The sequence below is a fragment of the Centruroides sculpturatus genome, unplaced genomic scaffold (assembly GCF_000671375.1).
Source record: "Centruroides sculpturatus isolate CEXI.00-Female unplaced genomic scaffold, Cexi_2.0 scaffold1118, whole genome shotgun sequence".
Taxonomy (NCBI): Eukaryota; Metazoa; Arthropoda; class Arachnida; order Scorpiones; family Buthidae; genus Centruroides; species Centruroides sculpturatus.
In genome coordinates, this window is record NW_019385413.1 from 1 (window position 1) to 17,197 (window position 17,197).

The 17,197-nt window shown below is 29.0% G+C and overlaps 2 protein-coding genes across 3 annotated transcripts in view; one reads left to right on the top strand and one right to left on the bottom strand.

Moving 5' to 3' along the window:
- The first annotated feature begins 1,246 nt into the window (after positions 1–1,246).
- LOC111638711 (A disintegrin and metalloproteinase with thrombospondin motifs 5-like) lies at positions 1,247–10,936 on the top strand. The gene is made up of 12 exons (XM_023384467.1): positions 1,247–1,452; positions 3,076–3,168; positions 3,238–3,448; positions 6,301–6,488; positions 6,572–6,643; positions 7,536–7,743; positions 7,819–7,945; positions 8,198–8,362; positions 8,435–8,561; positions 9,103–9,207; positions 9,807–10,029; positions 10,104–10,936. Exons 1-12 carry the CDS (start codon positions 1,336–1,338, stop codon positions 10,244–10,246), a joined length of 1,779 nt encoding a protein of 592 aa, XP_023240235.1. The 5' UTR covers positions 1,247–1,335; the 3' UTR covers positions 10,247–10,936.
- The window catches only part of LOC111638710 (probable ATP-dependent RNA helicase DHX34), a 50,198-nt gene continuing 37,085 nt past the window's right edge, over positions 4,085–17,197 (bottom strand). The window contains exons 17-20 of one of the 2 annotated variants that reach the window (XR_002758922.1): positions 14,541–14,722; positions 12,255–12,395; positions 7,295–7,425; positions 4,085–4,208 (exon numbers count right to left, since the gene is read on the bottom strand). Coding sequence is in view for 1 of the 2 variants with exons in the window: in XM_023384466.1 (XP_023240234.1) it covers positions 14,544–14,722 (179 nt within the window). In the remaining variant the exon portion in view is untranslated. Of the gene's footprint in view, positions 4,209–7,294; positions 7,426–12,040; positions 12,396–14,540; positions 14,723–17,197 lie in introns of those variants that run through there. The other variant, XM_023384466.1, reaches the window with a different exon arrangement.

The following is a 17,197-nucleotide window of genomic DNA, read 5'->3' on the forward strand; positions in this document are numbered from 1 at the left end:
TAAAAATTTACTGATGTAATTATTTGTCTCCAAGCTTTGCCTCCTGGAAATTTTCTGCATAGGATATTTAAGTGAAATCCTAATTCTAAATCATGAATACACGAGATATTTGAATTACCTGTTCTTAATTCTACTATTGCATAATCTATACACCACATCCTGATTCTAAACCTATTAATGTATAGGATATTTAAATTTAGATTTGAAATCCTGAAAACCCTGCTGGAAAATCTATTATTGAACGTGATGTTTAAATTAAATCCTAGTTTTAAGTCTATTAATTCACAGGATATTTAAATAGAGTTAATAATTCTCAGGATTCTATACTATTTTATTTTTTCTTGAGATATTTAAATCAATTCTTAATTCTAGATGCAATTCGTGTATAAAAATTCTTAAACGTTAAATTTATTATAGCACAAGAAAGTTAAAATAAATCATAATACTAAATATACAATGAGCAGGATTCTTAAATTCCTTCTATATTTATACAATTTACTGGAATTTACGAGCATAAAAACACATTTAAGTCCTGTAAATGAATATAATTAAGAATGTCTAATACATTACAACTGTGTACACATTCTTCAGGCTCCAGGATATTACTAAGAATAGGTAAAAATATTCTATAAATTTCCCAAATGTTTGTCTTTTTATATACAGGACATATATTTATAAACTATACGGGATATAAATGAATCCTGAATGTGAAAAAAGCCAGGATTTTACAGAATTCCTCAAATGTTCTTGGCCTTTTTTTTCATATACAGGATTCATATACATTCCACAATCTAAAAATGTATATCCTGTACATCTTGTACATTTTTTCATAATATTAATCATGAAGAATGTTTACATATATTTATTTATAGTTTATAAACATACAGAAGTCTTGAAAATTAAAATCCAGTTGCGTAACTTTCCCAGCAAAAGTTAAAATTGTGTGTAGCCCTATCTATTATGAGATTTTATTATTATAAAATGGCAAAAATATTTTCCCCAAAAGAAATCTTAAGTCAACACTGTACGTGGGAACCCCTAATACACTTTCTTCTCTGGCTCCATAAAGGTATATTGCACCATTACCATACTATTACACCTATTAATAAAAATGATACAGTACAGGACCCTTCACGAGCTAGTAATTTTAAAATGTCTTGCATATTATTACGTATTTAATCATGTTTAAATTATTGAAATCAATTAATATGTGATGTGTATTTTTAAATCTTTCCAGTCCCTGTATACGAAGTAATAAACATCAGATCTCTAACTAAACGCGAAATATCCGATGGGGAAATCAAAAGGATATATTTATCTGCTTTCGGAAAGAAGATGAAATTAAACTTGAAGAAGAATAAGGATTTCGAAGAAAGATTAAAGAAATTTAAAGTGTTACTGGCGGAAACTACAAACAATGGACTTAAATACCGCGATGTTACGGCTCAACAGGTACGGTGTTTTAAGTATAATTCGTTCGTGTACTGAATTAATGTAGTCAAACTTCTGCATTTGATCGCCTTTGAATCTGGCATTAAGTCGAGGGTGGCGCTAAACCGAAGTAACTCAAATTATTAGAATTATAAAATGGGCCTTATTTAGGTGTTAGACACGTTAAAAAAACTCCACGTGACCAGGCCAGTCGTGGGTTGATACCTGACCAAAGACACCAACCCACGACGTGCAGCGGTGTTATCCACTCAAGCAATGGTATCTCTCCACTCAAACACTGGTGGTCCAAGTGATATAGTAATAACAATGTCGTTTAAAATGCAAAATGCATTTAATAAATTACAAATAATGAAGATCTCTGCTTAATATCTATGGTACAGTACGATCCTTTACAAGATGGCGTTTTATATCGAAGTTTGAATGCAGTTGAAATTAACAATACACAAGAATTCATTCAGTAATTTATAGTACAGTTAATTGTAACCACTAGTGTATAGTATTATTTATAGTAATTTAGTATGTAAGTTATGTATGTATAAGTGTATGTATTATCATATGCCCACAAAAAAATAAGACCTAGATAGAGACCCGAATAGAGTCCGAACCTACGTTTTTCGTTAACATGTTCTGTAACTAGAGCATCAAAGAACGTGGTTTCGAATTGAATTCGAAATAAAACCAAGTATTTTCCGTACAGATCTTCGATTTTTCTTTATGTGGACATTTGGTTTATACACTAAACTTCATATATAAAGTGTTTACTTGGTTACCGTTCGTGTTTAGATGAGTTTATAAACGTTTACACACGAAAACAATGAAGTAGTAATGTTGACATTTGTATAATAGACCTGAATTAAAACAGTAAGGCCTACTTGTCTTCTAAAATTATAATAGCGAAAGCGGGACAAATTACCATTTTGTAATTGTGAATGACCTGCAAAGGGGTTACTTCAGCACCATTATGACTTTTTTTTTGTTTCATATCTTACATAAGACGACTTTCCCTTTTAACAATTGTTATATTTATTGTAAGAAAATTAAGTTGTTCGAGCAAGTTACGTGTCATAAGACTGTACAAAGCGTATAAAAATCAGGAAAACTCTCGAAAATATTTTCATTTTTACGAGTCGAAACGAAAGGGAAGTCACACAATAAACCATTGGTGATAACAGAAACCAATGGTTCCAAACCTTATCTCCCGATCGGCACCAACTATTTCCTATCAAAACTCCACGAATCATTCTCTAATCTGTTGATCTATACCAATGGATCTCTATACTTTTTTTTCATCATTTGACCCAAGAGGAAGTGATCGAAACAAAAAAATTCCAGCTCATAAAACTTCCGCTTGACCCAATCTGAACTTGCATAAACTTAATAATAATAATAATAACAAAAAAGCAGGAAATTAAAAGGAAGTATGTCGGTCTATCCGAATTTTCTACGAAATCGGAACGCCTAACTTGTCAATTATAACGCTTGATAAAACTGATAAAGCGCAGTTTTCACCCCGGAAAACTGATTTTTATCGACTTTAAATGGATGTTGTATTTATAAATATTACACATAATTATTTTTAGAATCGTCCTACTGAACTTAAACGTTTATTGATTACTGTTTCAGGGAGGTTCATCCGACTTAGGATCTACTTATCACGACGACGAGAAAATGGCAGCCATTTTGATGAGGCAAGCCGAGGACGGAGGAATCGAAATGGCAAGAAATTTTATAGAAATTTGTATAGAATTATGTTGTGTATTAATTAATTATGTAAATTAATTTCAGGAAGGGACGATAGGAAACGATTTTGTCATTAAACCAATCCCTAAAACACTTTACGACTCGTCGTACGTTGATGATGAGATGTTCCTGGATGAGGACGAGCAGATAGAATTGAATAAAACGAGAGCAAATTTCAATAATTCGCAAAATATAGGAGGGAATCATATAGTATTTAAAAGGAAATTTGGAGGATTACACGACCATTCCGACTATCGTAAGATGAAAAAGAAAATCGAGTGTATTTCTTAGAATTTAAACAGTAAATAATCGGGTCTTCTCTCAAGCTTTCCATATACTTCTTGAGATTAACGAAGTACAGACGGATAGACGTACAGTGGGAATGTATAAGCCTGAAATCTGAAAATTGCAGATTCCAGACTTATACATAGGGTGTTTGCTGTACTTTTAATTTCGTTATAACGTTCTAGAATCATAAACTTGTCTTCTTTTGTGAAACCTCTGAAAAAGACCAATTTTGCTCGGGACTGGTGGTCATAAAGTAAGGGTTTTACTGTACTTTTAATACCCTTATAACGGGGTTTAACGTTCTAAGATGATAAACTAGATTTGCAGCCCCCTAAAATAATATTTTTGAATCGGTTGCTTAAACAAGTTCCAATTATAAAAATGGAAAACTTAAGAAAAAAGAAAACAAAAACTATTTTTTCCTCGTTTCCCTGTATAAATTTGTATTTTAAAATTCTAATAAAGTATAAATAACTTCTCCCCATTTAAGCAAAATAGAAGAAAAAAAAACACAAAAAACTAGTAATGTGCAAAGTATTTTTTTAAAAAAAATTCACTTCTCTGCATTAAAATTCAGTAAGCAAAATTTTGATCACGTTACTCACCGGTTACTTGTATAAAAATATGATGTGAATATGATGAATATCGTTCGTTACTCTCGAAAATATTTCCATTTTTATCTCTATTTATAACTCGAAAAATTGCTTGAAAAATTCTATAAATATAACCTGTAAATATATTTTATTTAATTAATATTCTACTTTTTTAAACTATAAATAAAAATCGTTTTCTCTACTTTAAATAAAAACTAAATTTATCTCCACCTGCATCTGTCCTAAGACAAAAATAGATATCCAGATTCGATTTTTCCATGTAAAATAACGTTATAAACCGCAACCTGTCTAACGCGGACACCCGACTCGACTAACGTAACCTGTGCAAAGCGGATTTTCGGCGTAACAGAAGATAATTTCTGAATTAATGCACATTTCGTGGTTATTTATTCTTCTGTTCGCCCTATACAATTTTACTATTTGCCTTTGAAACTAATGTATTGGAGAAGATGGAGAAGTACAGTAAAACCTGTGTAAACCGAAATCGCACGGTACCGTATATTTTTTCCGGCTTGAGCAAGTTTCCATTTTAAACAGGTGTATTTATTTTTTAACATAGAAAATCTCTCCATTACGAAGAAATTTCTTCCTTTTAGGTAGGTTTTTGTTTTAGACAAATTTTTATTGTATTTAAACTTACCTGTAAAGTAAAACCTGTCTAAAATGGGTGCTATCGACCAGAATTTTCCATTTTGCCAAGTTTCCGTTTTATAAAGGTTTGTTTTTATTAAGCTATTACATCCAAAAAGTCCCATTTCCGTGTTAGACAGGTTTCTGGCTTATATCTTGCATAGATACCAGCTCTTTCCGAGATTTATCTCTGTAGAGGGTCCGTTTTAGACGGGTTTTTAGTTACTTTTTTTAAAATATTTTTTATTAAAATGCCTTTTAACACATGGAACTGCCTTACACTCGAAATAACGCTTTATATTTTTATTTATTAACTTGTATTTTTTAAATAAATACAAGTTTATATTAAGTAAAAAGTTATAAAACTATTTTAAAAAAAACTATNAACCTGTGCAAAGCGGATTTTCGGCGTAACAGAAGATAATTTCTGAATTAATGCACATTTCGTGGTTATTTATTCTTCTGTTCGCCCTATACAATTTTACTATTTGCCTTTGAAACTAATGTATTGGAGAAGATGGAGAAGTACAGTAAAACCTGTGTAAACCGAAATCGCACGGTACCGTATATTTTTTCCGGCTTGAGCAGGTTTCCATTTTAAACAGGTGTATTTATTTTTTAACATAGAAAATCTCTCCATTACGAAGAAATTTCTTCCTTTTAGGTAGGTTTTTGTTTTAGACAAATTTTTATTGTATTTAAACTTACCTGTAAAGTAAAACCTGTCTAAAATGGGTGCTATCGACCAGAATTTTCCATTTTGCCAAGTTTCCGTTTTATAAAGGTTTGTTTTTATTAAGCTATTACATCCAAAAAGTCCCATTTCCGTGTTAGACAGGTTTCTGGCTTATATCTTGCATAGATACCAGCTCTTTCCGAGATTTATCTCTGTAGAGGGTCCGTTTTAGACGGGTTTTTAGTTACTTTTTTTAAAATATTTTTTATTAAAATGCCTTTTAACACATGGAACTGCCTTACACTCGAAATAACGCTTTATATTTTTATTTATTAACTTGTATTTTTTAAATAAATACAAGTTTATATTAAGTAAAAAGTTATAAAACTATTAAAAAAAAAACTATATTTAGTAAGCACGTTTCTACAAAATTTCCTTTATAGAACAAGTGAAAAAAAAGTAATTCCTTGTTAGAAAACACGTTCTCCCACACCAACAAAATTCGTTATAAGCATAAAATATAATTAATCCTGCTTACAAATGTTAAAATTTCCATCTAACCTTTACTTTATCTTTACATTCACGTCTTAATATACAGTGAAACAACCTCTGAAAGACCACCTTTGCGGTCGCAAAGTAGGTGTTTCATTGTACTTTTACTTTCCTTATAACGGGGTTTAACGTTCTACAATCATAAACTTTGTCTTCTTTTGTGAGAAACCCCTCTAAAAGATCACTTTTCTTCGAAACTGGTGGTCACAAACTAGGGGTTTTAATGTACTTTTAATGCCCTTATAACGGGGTTTATACATTCAGGGGTGATAAACCAGACTTTTTTTTTAGGTGTTAAGCTTGACTTTCTAATAAATTGGAGAACTTTAATGTAAGTTTTCTACCTAGTTAACATGGAATCAGCTAGTCTACTCAACACCTCAAAGCTGCATCAAGCTTCTAGTTCAAGAAGAAAAAGAGCAGCACCAGATACAGTATGGCCGGAAGTACTAATGGTCGCCGATTACGATACTTTTCTTCTTCACGGAAGTAACAGTCGCGATGTTAAACGTTATTTTGTTAGCTTCTTTAATGGAGTGAGTATTATATTTACTCGCAAAGCATCATTGACTACCATTTATTTATTTATTTTCTTTATCTTAACTCGTAATACTTTCAGGTCGATCTTCGTTATAAATTATTAAGTTTTCCTCGAGTTAGGATCAGTTTAGCCGGAATGATTGTGGCTAAGGTATGGAATTGATTTATTAAATTTAATTAATTTACTTTTTTTAAATAATTGGGCTATAACCAGGCTAATTTAATGATTACATATAAAACAATTTGGCTATAGACGGGCGTCGAAACGCCCTCTGATGGTAAATTTAATTTATTTCTAATTATTAAATTTACCATAAGAGGGCGTTCGAACGCCCGTCTACAGCCAAATTGCTTTATATGTAATTATTAAATTAGCCTCGTCGTAGCCCAATTTAAAACACGGCAATTGTTTGGCATTAATTTCCTTTGTTAAATATGACTTATTTTACCTTAAATAGAAGATATTTATCTCTATTTAAGGTAAAATAAGTCATATTTAACAAAGGAAATTAAGATGAGGTTGTGTAATTTATGTATGTATCCGAGCGAAGCGAAACAAAGAAAAAAATTGCCGATGTGTTTTATGTACTGTACTTTCAAATTTCAGTTAGTTTAATGATCCGAAACGGGAGTAAGAAAAAGTATTTTGAGTTATAAAATATGGCAGATTTTCTCGTGAAAAATTATTTATTTTATTAAATACAATCCCTATTTTATCCTTAAACATTATGGTTTACAAGAAGTAAAGTTTTAATCCCTGAAAAATCGCTTTAAAAACTTGTTTTGTAAATGATATGCTTACATTTCCTTAGAAGAAGACCTAATTTTCTTGTTTTGCTCGGTGAATACACGCAGAAAATTCACTTCCTGTACTCCAAAATGGAATTTGAACTGGATTTTTTTCGGATGATTTGAAACGAGTGCGAAAATAACCTGCAATAAAACCCAAAAATTTAAGAAAATTTAAAACTATGCATTAATTTACATTATTAAAAATAAAAATTAAGGAGTTTAATGTGTTATTGTCGCGATTTTTGTGTAAGGATCGGGATGCCACGCCTTATCTAGAGAGAAATCGTCTACGTCATCCTAATCACGATGCTGTGGATGCTGCTGGTGCATTGACAGATATGGGAAAGTACCTGTATCGTGAAAATCGTTTGCCCACTTACGATTTGGCAGTAGTCATTACAAAACTAGATATGTGCAGGAGGAGATTCGAAGGAGGGAGATGCAACAGAGGAACCGCAGGCAAGTGATTTAGATAACATAGATAAGTTGCATAAATGTGAAAGTGTATAAAATAATGAACTCTTTTTTTTCTAGGTTTCGCTTATGTGGGGGGTGCTTGTGTAGTCAACAAACGTCTGGAGAAAGTCAACAGTGTGGCAATCATCGAGGACAGTGGAGGATTCAGTGGAGTCATTGTAGCTGCTCACGAAATAGGTCATCTGTAAGTGCCCTTTGACATCGCGTGTCATCCTACTAAAAAGTTTCCCTATAAAAATATATTCTTTTTTTCGGAACTATTCTAGTTTATGCTTTAAAACAAAACAGGTATTCTCACCCCCTCAATTTACAATTCTGTGTTTAAGTAATTTGAGGTTAATAACGGCGTGGGTAATGATGTATCAAGGATCTGAGAGGATAGATTTTTTTCTTTTTTTTCCTTAATAACTAAAATAAAATTAATGTGTTTCCTCAGTTTGGGTTGCGTACACGATGGTTCACCACCCCCCAGTTACTTAGGAGGACCAGGTGCTACTCATTGTCCTTGGGAAGATGGTTTCATTATGAGTGACCTGAGGCATACAGAACGAGGATTCAGATGGTCTTCGTGTAGTATCGAACAATTTAAACACTTCTTGAAGTATGTCGTCACCACCCCATCCTCTTAATTTACTAATTAAATTCGTTGTTATTAATGAAAAATTCGTTATAGCGGCGAAACAGCATCGTGCCTTTATAATTTCCCACACGAAAATGATCTCTTACCTCGAGTACTACCAGGCACCATGTTCACGTTAGATGAACAATGCAAACGAGATAGAGGAACAACCGCCTGTTTTGTAAGTAATTTTTATATCATTTTAATTAGTATAGTAGTAAAAGTTGTTTTCACACGACATTTCTTAACAATTTGTATAAAAATCCACCTAATTTTACGTGTTCATCAAGGCTGAAGTACATAAATACGCACCCAAATTAGATACAGGCCGGGTTGGCACCTAACAAAGAATGTTCCATTTCTTTTGTACATTGAACATTTGATGTTTATGGACGGAATTTTTGTATGTTAAAGCTAAATTTATATGAATAAATATAGCTTTTACATGATATTAATGTGTAAAATATGTACAAATGACTGGTGGATACTTTAAAGTTTCCGAATATCCACCCGTAATTTAAACGCGCGTACACCCAAATTAGTTATACCACTGGTTGGCATTCAGCCAAGAACGTTACATATCTCCTGTAAGTGGAACAATTAATGTTTTGGATTAGAATTTTTGTATACAGAACCTGTAATATATTTTAAAAATAGTTTTTATTTAATAAAATGAATCTATACGGATTCATAATAATGATATTTCAATTTATATTCTTCAGAAAGATGCAAGGGTGTGCGCCCAACTCTTTTGTTTCGATAGTGCATCAGGATATTGTGTATCCTATCGTCCTGCTGCAGAAGGATCCAGCTGTGGGGATGGTCAGGTAAATATTTACACAAATTCCTATGTAAGTATAACAGGATTCATACGTGGGCAGAAATTTTCATGGGTGGATTAACCACGATAAGTGGGACCAAGAACATTTTAGCTCAATTTCTTTAGAAGCATTATACAAATACATATATAGAATAATAATAATAGTAATGAGCCTTAAAAGAGGTAAGATATGCCCATTTGTTAATGAGCCTCTTCTCTCAACATTAATATGGACCTGACTTTAAGAAGGTAAGGCCTTTAACTATGATAAGGTATGCAAATTGTTAAATGCGCTTTATTTGGAGCCTTGTCTTTCAACATCCATGCGGACTGGCCAAATCTATAATGGGTATAATTAAAAGGCCTTAGTGCTCATAGGTCAAGAGCCAGAAGTAAAAAATAACAGGAAATGGAATTCATCTAGAAAATGAATCATTGAATGAACTATAATTTAGTTTTCATAATTATATTTTCCAGTTTCTAAGTAGAGCTGAACAATATTGTTTAGTAAACTAGTTTAACAGATACAAAGGAAGAAAAATCCTACATTTTCACATTAAATGTACCTTTAAATTAAAGTTTATAGGCATCTTTTCATGTGTACAGGTGTGCAGAAATGGAAAGTGCATCACAGAAATAGATAACATCATCCCAGATTACTCTCACGTTACTCAAACTTTTGTCAATGGACCACAGAGTAGGGCGGATACCGAAGAGGTACCACAACCTTCTCAGAGATCCAGATACAGGTCGAGAGTGCGTCAACACACTACTACTCAGGGCAGCGTGAAAGAAGCGGATGTATATACAACGGTGTCGGATGAAGACGGTATAACGCATGTTCTCCTTAATTAATTTATGAATCTGTATGAATCTAGCTCATAAAATTATGTGTGTCTTTAGATTGTCAAGATAAAAGTGAACAATTAGCAAGAGGATTGGATTGCAAGAGATTTTTCCAAAGATTTGGCACAAGATACTGCGGACATCAATTTGTGAAACAGAATTGCTGCAAGACTTACGAGAAAATGTGCAAAAAGAGTTAATGTTAAATCATGTGTATAAATTTTTAGAACTATTTTTTTTTTTAAATTCATTTCTTGCACAAACTGCCCCATTGGAATTACACAAACTGCTCATAAAGAACACACTTCCCTTTTTTTTAATAGTTGAATGAAACTTTAAACATTCCAAACTGGAGCAAAATCTTTTATACATCAGTTCAGAATGTTTAAAGTTTTGCACTTTTATGGTCAGTTTAGTGCAATGTGGATTATTTTAGTGAGACTATTATAAATGTTAGTTAAATTTGAGGTCAGTGTACTTCAAATTATTATTATTATTATTTTGATTATATTATTTGTTAATTATAAACAATTCAGTCATATTTTCCTGTTTTTCTGAATGGCTGAAATACGTATAGATGATTTACTATTTTATTACCACAAGCAGTGGCGGTTTTAGGCGGCAAGAGGCCCTAGATAAGCGTAAACTCACGAGGCCCCCTTTTATACAAGTCTATAGCGTAATGCCCTCATCACAAAGTACGTAATATTGTATAAAATTTAAGGACTTAGCTAGTACTGGAGTACAAAGTATATGTGCACATCTAAGGCCTCTAAAAGTGTGAGGCCCTAAACATAAGGCTCAATGCCTAAAACCATCACTGACAATGAGCCAATAGTAACAAAATAGAAAAACATATTTCATTTTCATATAATAAAATATAATTCACTAATTAACTATTAACAGAAATAAGCAATAAAATTAGAAGAATGCTTTCATATAATTGTTTAAATTAAAAAAAAAAATTATAAAAGTAAAAAAATTAATAATAAAACAATAATATAATCTGTCGTGTGTTTATATGCATCATTTTAATAAAATAATGAGAATCAATAACTTAAATTCTGAATATTTATGTGAATATGTAAATGTACATTTTGAATGCCAGCAGATAATGTGTTGGACATATGAGAGAATAATTCCGGGTGATGGCTTCTATTAAAAAAAATACTCAGCTCATTTCTCTCAAAAACACTGAGCAACCTGTTTATAAATAATAAACACAACTGAAACATCAGGAAAAATTTAAGTCAGAAAACTCCTTAAAAAATCCACAGAAAACAAGTTTTGAGATTAAATGATAGATTTAATAGGTGGATATAAACAGTGAAACAATCATAAAATTCCAGTCTCACTATTTGTCTCCATGAGGACTTCTCCGTGCAATATCTTGTGCAGAAATCCTCACAAAACAATATCAAGATTAAATCTTGAATGAGATCTTGAAAAAGTCAAGGGAAAGCAATAAAGATCAATGGGGGAGACTTCCATAAGATCTCATTTTTTATGAGGAAATCAATAAATTTCTGGACTAAATCATCCGAGACTTTGTCTCTGAATCTTTTATGTTATTGTTTTCTATGGACTTTAAGGATTTAGACTTAAAAAAATAGTAAATTATTATTTACATTTATTAATAATGTTAAAGAAAACAAGTTTTTTTTCCTAGAATATGTATCTGAAGCTATGTAAATTTAGTTATTTTTTTCTGTTTTAGATGAAAGTCTGGCATTATTCATGTTGAAGAATTAGTGCCAAATTAATTACTATTTAATAAAAATTTATAAAAAAAATTAAGATATATATATATATATACTTTTTTGATAATCTATTGTTTATGATCTCCCACTAAATCAGGAATATTATAGAAACATTAACAGGTGTGTGTAGTTTTTATCTTATTTTATTTTATTTTTTTTGAGCATGAGGAGTTTGCAATAAGAATTTTACAGATATTTATGTATAATAATAATTCTTTTTTTTTTTTTTTTGTTTGCAGCTGAAACAAATGTGAATAATTTATAATATTTTGTAAATTTCTGATAAATTCTAATGGAGAATCATTAGGTTAAACATTGTTAATATTCATATTTCATTTATTTTTATTCGAAACAAATGAAAATTTCCTATTTTTAGGGCTCTCATCCAAAATGCACATTTTACATAATAATACTTTTCATAGATATTAACATGTATATAATTTATTACTTGAGAAAAACTGCACAGTACTTATTATCATGGCCATAATAAAGACCAGGGAACATAATTGTGCCCTTGTATAAATATTATGTCATCCATTGCTTTATATATATTGTTGGGACACACATTTTTTTTTTTTCCTGTTTGACCCTGTAAAATATAATTAATTATAGTTTATTATTGCTTTCATTTATTGTATAAAATGTCAAATAAGAATGATATAAATAAAAGAAACTTTATTGTTATTAATTTGTGTGTGAATCTATAAATCGTGCTTAAAATATTTTTTAAAATATGGTAGAAGTCACTTATTATAATCACAGAGACTGTTATGATTTAATTACTGAATTCATTGAAGGTGAATAAGCCTTAGCCCCCATGTAACATTAGAAATAGTATTGACATTATATCTAGTATTTTTTTAGATGATGTGTGCACGTGTTGCATGTGACTTTAGCTAAAAGAATTTAAATCACATCTATTTTAATTTATTTAGACTTTATCTTTTCTGTGCCTCTTATTGTAGTGTTTTCAATTGTAAGGGAAATTATTACTTTGGACCTTATGTAACAAAACACTTGTAAACTTAATGAGATTAACTTCTTCAGTTAAATAGGCATTTTCATTGTACTATCAGACAGTGTATAACTGACAATGTGCAATCATTACCAATCTTAACCAGTGCTTTAAATGTTAAACAGTGTTTTAATCATTATTTGTTCGCAACACAGCTTAAATTGTTGATATTTGTTATTTCAACTACATGCTGAATGAAAAGGAGTTTTGTATTTTGTAAAATCCAAAATTAATTTCAAATAATTAAGTGTAAGAAGAAAATTTTGACTTACAAAGTTCAGTCAAAACTTCTGATAAAGCACATCTTACAGATAAAGACAGGATTATAGTTTAGTTGTGTTTTTAGAAAAGAAAAAGTACTTCAACGTTGAGATTCAGGATGAATTAATAATAAGTAATAAATTTCAAAGTTATACAATTTTTTTACTGTTTTAATGTCTTAATGTCAGAATCAATAAATCCGGAATTTTCATTAATAATAGTCTACTTACTCCATTTAATGTTGTCAATTGGTTGTCATGAATACAGACAAGTCCAAGTCCCAAAGTGATTACAATAAGTAAATTCTACATTATTATTTATCAGTATATATTTAGTCTTAACAAAATTCAATTGAACATTTCTGTAAAATAAATCATAATTTTTAATTATAATAAAATAAAATTATAATTTAAAAGTATAATTTTTTTATATTAAATTTACTTGACTTTATCAATAAAAGTATTTCTATCATCTGTTAAATTGCAATGCTATATTTTGAAATTGTATAAATAAATAATACTTGTTTGTTAAATTTTTAAAATAAACTTAGAAAATTTTATTTTATTTAACTTTTAATAAAAATTCGAATGCACAGATGTATAATAAAAGTTTTTATTCACAGTAAGAATCATATTGTCTCCTTTGTATAATTTACGGTAAAATTACATATATACAATATATACATTTGTGCATAGAACAAAATTTGTTTATGAAATGATAATATGGCTGATTAATCATTAAATAAACAATGTATAACATTTTAAAACATAAAAATCTCATGCAAAAAATGTTCGCTCTTGAGTGGCTATCAAAATTATATTCTCTGAATAAGTGTATATATTAATCTACACTTAAAAAAACATTTTTTTACATAAAATTTCATATTTTCAATTAGAATTATTATTTTATAATCATAATTATATCCAACTTATAAATTTTAATGTATAAATTGTTTATCTAGAAATCAGCCAGTTAGATTATTTCATGAATATATTACATTAATTGCATATTAAATATTCTTGGGATTAGACCGAGTTACATAGAAAATTACATTAAATTTTCATGTTAACTTCTTTGATTATAATAATTAACATAAATCCATTTATGAATAAACAATTTTTTAATGAAGATTTTTGTTATTTCTTCAAGTAAACATGAAATTTATGCAATAAGATATAATAATAATTAATTATTAAGAACAATCAAAATTTAATTAAAGTCTATAAAAAGTTGAAACATTATTAAAAATTTTTCCTTTCTGCACTAAATTTTAGTGTTTTTCAATTGATATTTAAGAATTTAATCATTTTTCTTTAATTGGAATAAAATAATCATTGAAAAAGTTATCAAACTGAGATTTACATATAAAATAAAATAAAAGTAGCTTGAAAAACACTAAAATATAACATCATGTTCATCAGAATGTTAAAAATATTTTTAACAATTTTATTAACAAACTTTTTATTTATTACTGGATGAATTAGAACAACTCGGTAAAATATTTTCAGATGACAAATGTTTTTGTTTATGCTTTAATATTTCCACAGCAGTAAGATAAAGAACTTTCTGGCACTTCTGACAGTTAAATTCTTTCTTCAAAGGATCCATTTTTGAGTAATCATCATCCATCGACTGCTTTTCTGTTAAGATAGAAAGTAAATAAAATTAAAATAAATTTTTTAAACATAAAAAATAATTAAATTATATACAAATTAATATTCAAATTCTATTCAATCAATTTTTATATAAGATTACAAATTAAAGTAGAAAATAATAAACTATTTAAGTATTACCTTCACTGATTTAAAATTCATCAATCAAGAATCATAAACTGAAATTTGGTATAGCATAATACAAATAAAACTATTTTGTGATTTAGGATATTTTTATTTAAATTAAAGTATTATACTATCTAACCAATGAAGTCAAGCACTCTGCATCTAAATTTTCATGCAATGAACAACGTTCTTAGTATCCATTGCAATATCCATAATAAAGAATCATAATTTTACAAACTTATTTAAAGAATATTTGTGAAAAATTTAAGTCACACTAATGAAAGTGGCAAGTGGGGAATGACTCTATTCCCAGATCTGTTTTTGTTTGCTTCAATGGCATCGTGCCTATGTTCTAATGCAGTTACGCAATTTTACAAGCTTAACAGCTTAATAGTGAACCTGCTTAAAAGTTTATTAAGCAGGTTCACTATCTTGTCTATTTATTTTTATTGTTCTACTTTCATACAGAAATATTTTATTGTAAAAGATACAGTATTATTATACAACACTTATTATTACATTACTGATTACAAACATACCATTTAATGAATCTGTTAAGTGTTTGTTAGTAACATAATTGGAGTTTGTAATAAATTTAATATCATGTTAAATTCATAATGTTTTTCTGTATTATCAATGGGGAAATTGGGTGTTATTCGGATGGACTGGAAACAATTTAGAATTTTTCCATAAGAAATACTTAAAACATTCTCCAATATCCAAACCATTTTCAGGAACATTAGATTTTGAACACCATGGTATGGCTATAATTTAAATTTCTAACATTTAATGCTATCTAGCTTAATGATAGCCTTTCAATAAGGTCAAAAACATAAGTAACAGAGTTTGTTTGTTATGATTCTAATTTAAAATTAATTAACATATTCATATAAATGTCATATCTTGTTTTTTATTAACTGATACCGATATTAAAGTATTATGATATTGACTAATGCAACATAATTGTAATACAATTAAAAATTATTATTCGAATTAAGTTAACAAGTTTAAATTGCAATAAATAGGAAGTTCAGTCTGTCGACATATTTAAAAATTGTGCTAATAAAAGTTATATTTTTATATTCTAGTTCAACAAGTTTAAGTTATTTTTTTCTTGATTAATCGGTTCCAAGAAACTATTGCATAAAGTGAGTAGACTTTTACATAAATAAAATATGGATACAATTCCAAAATAAAAAATAACTATCTTTAAAATTTATTATGAAATATTTTATTTTTTTCAATTGGTTTATCTATTAACTAGATTATTAATGAACTGACAAAAATTGAGACTCGATCATTCTTTCCTAGCTTCTTTGAAGGTTTTGGGTCACTGGATTGATAATTTTAAAACAGACCCTTATTTTACTGTCATTTCTCCAACACAATTGAATGTTGGAGAAATGACAGTAAAATAAGGGTTTGTTGTAATTTTATAAATTTAAGTAGATAAAATACCATTTGTGATGCTTCAGATCCTGAACCTGTGAAAAACTGAACACTTATAATATACGTATATAACACAGCTATACATATGATGATTAACTCATGGAAGCTGTAATTTAATTCAGTATTCATTTTGATGTTTTTAAATAATGTTATAGTGGAAATGCAAAAAATGATATTGCCTGTAATGAGGAGAGACTGTATTTAATTATATTATGAGCAGCTATCAATTTTTTTTCTCATAGAAAATATAAATTTATCTTCATATTATAGAACTACCTAAAAATGTTTTAATCAATACTTTTTATATTTAATTCTGCTTCTACTTGTATATATTAAATACAAAAGCAGAAAGACAGATAAATGAAAATCTTTTTCCATATTATTTCTAGGCACATGTTTTCCATAAATTATAATAATACAATGTATTTGAGGTAAACTCTCCTCAGACTTTCTTGGATGATAGCCCTTGAGAAAATTGATTTAAAGTAAAAAATAAATGGCAAAAGTAAAAACTGGTTTAAAACACAAATGCCTTTAAGCTAAATATTTTACGTTTTGGAGGAATACATGTTAATTTTCATATTTTCTTGTCTACTGGATCATTCATTATATTCCTTGCTTACAGTTTTTTCACTTAAATCTGAGAATATCTTGTATATACAATAAATTTCTCAACTGTATTTGTTTCAGAAATCAGTATAAAGTTTAAATATAATTTATAATTAAATAGATATACAATTAATAAAAATATGAAGCACTTTCATAAAATAATGGCATGAAAGTTTTTATTTTATACTAGCTGCAAGTACCCGCTTCACTGGGTTTTTATTTGTTCGTACATTTATATGTAATAGTTTTTATATATATATATATATATATATACACGAA

What these genes read in the sequence shown, in the direction of transcription:
- LOC111638711 (XM_023384467.1), top strand. Translation starts at nt 1,336, where the DNA reads ATGAAATTAAACTTGAAGAAGAATAAGGATTTCGAAGAAAGATTAAAG. An exon ending in CCGGAATGATTGTGGCTAAG is followed by an intron (nt 6,644 to 7,535) that starts GTATGGAATTGA and finishes TTTTTGTGTAAG; the next exon opens with GATCGGGATGCCACGCCTTA. An exon ending in AACGGTGTCGGATGAAGACG is followed by an intron (nt 10,030 to 10,103) that starts GTATAACGCATG and finishes GTGTGTCTTTAG; the next exon opens with ATTGTCAAGATAAAAGTGAA.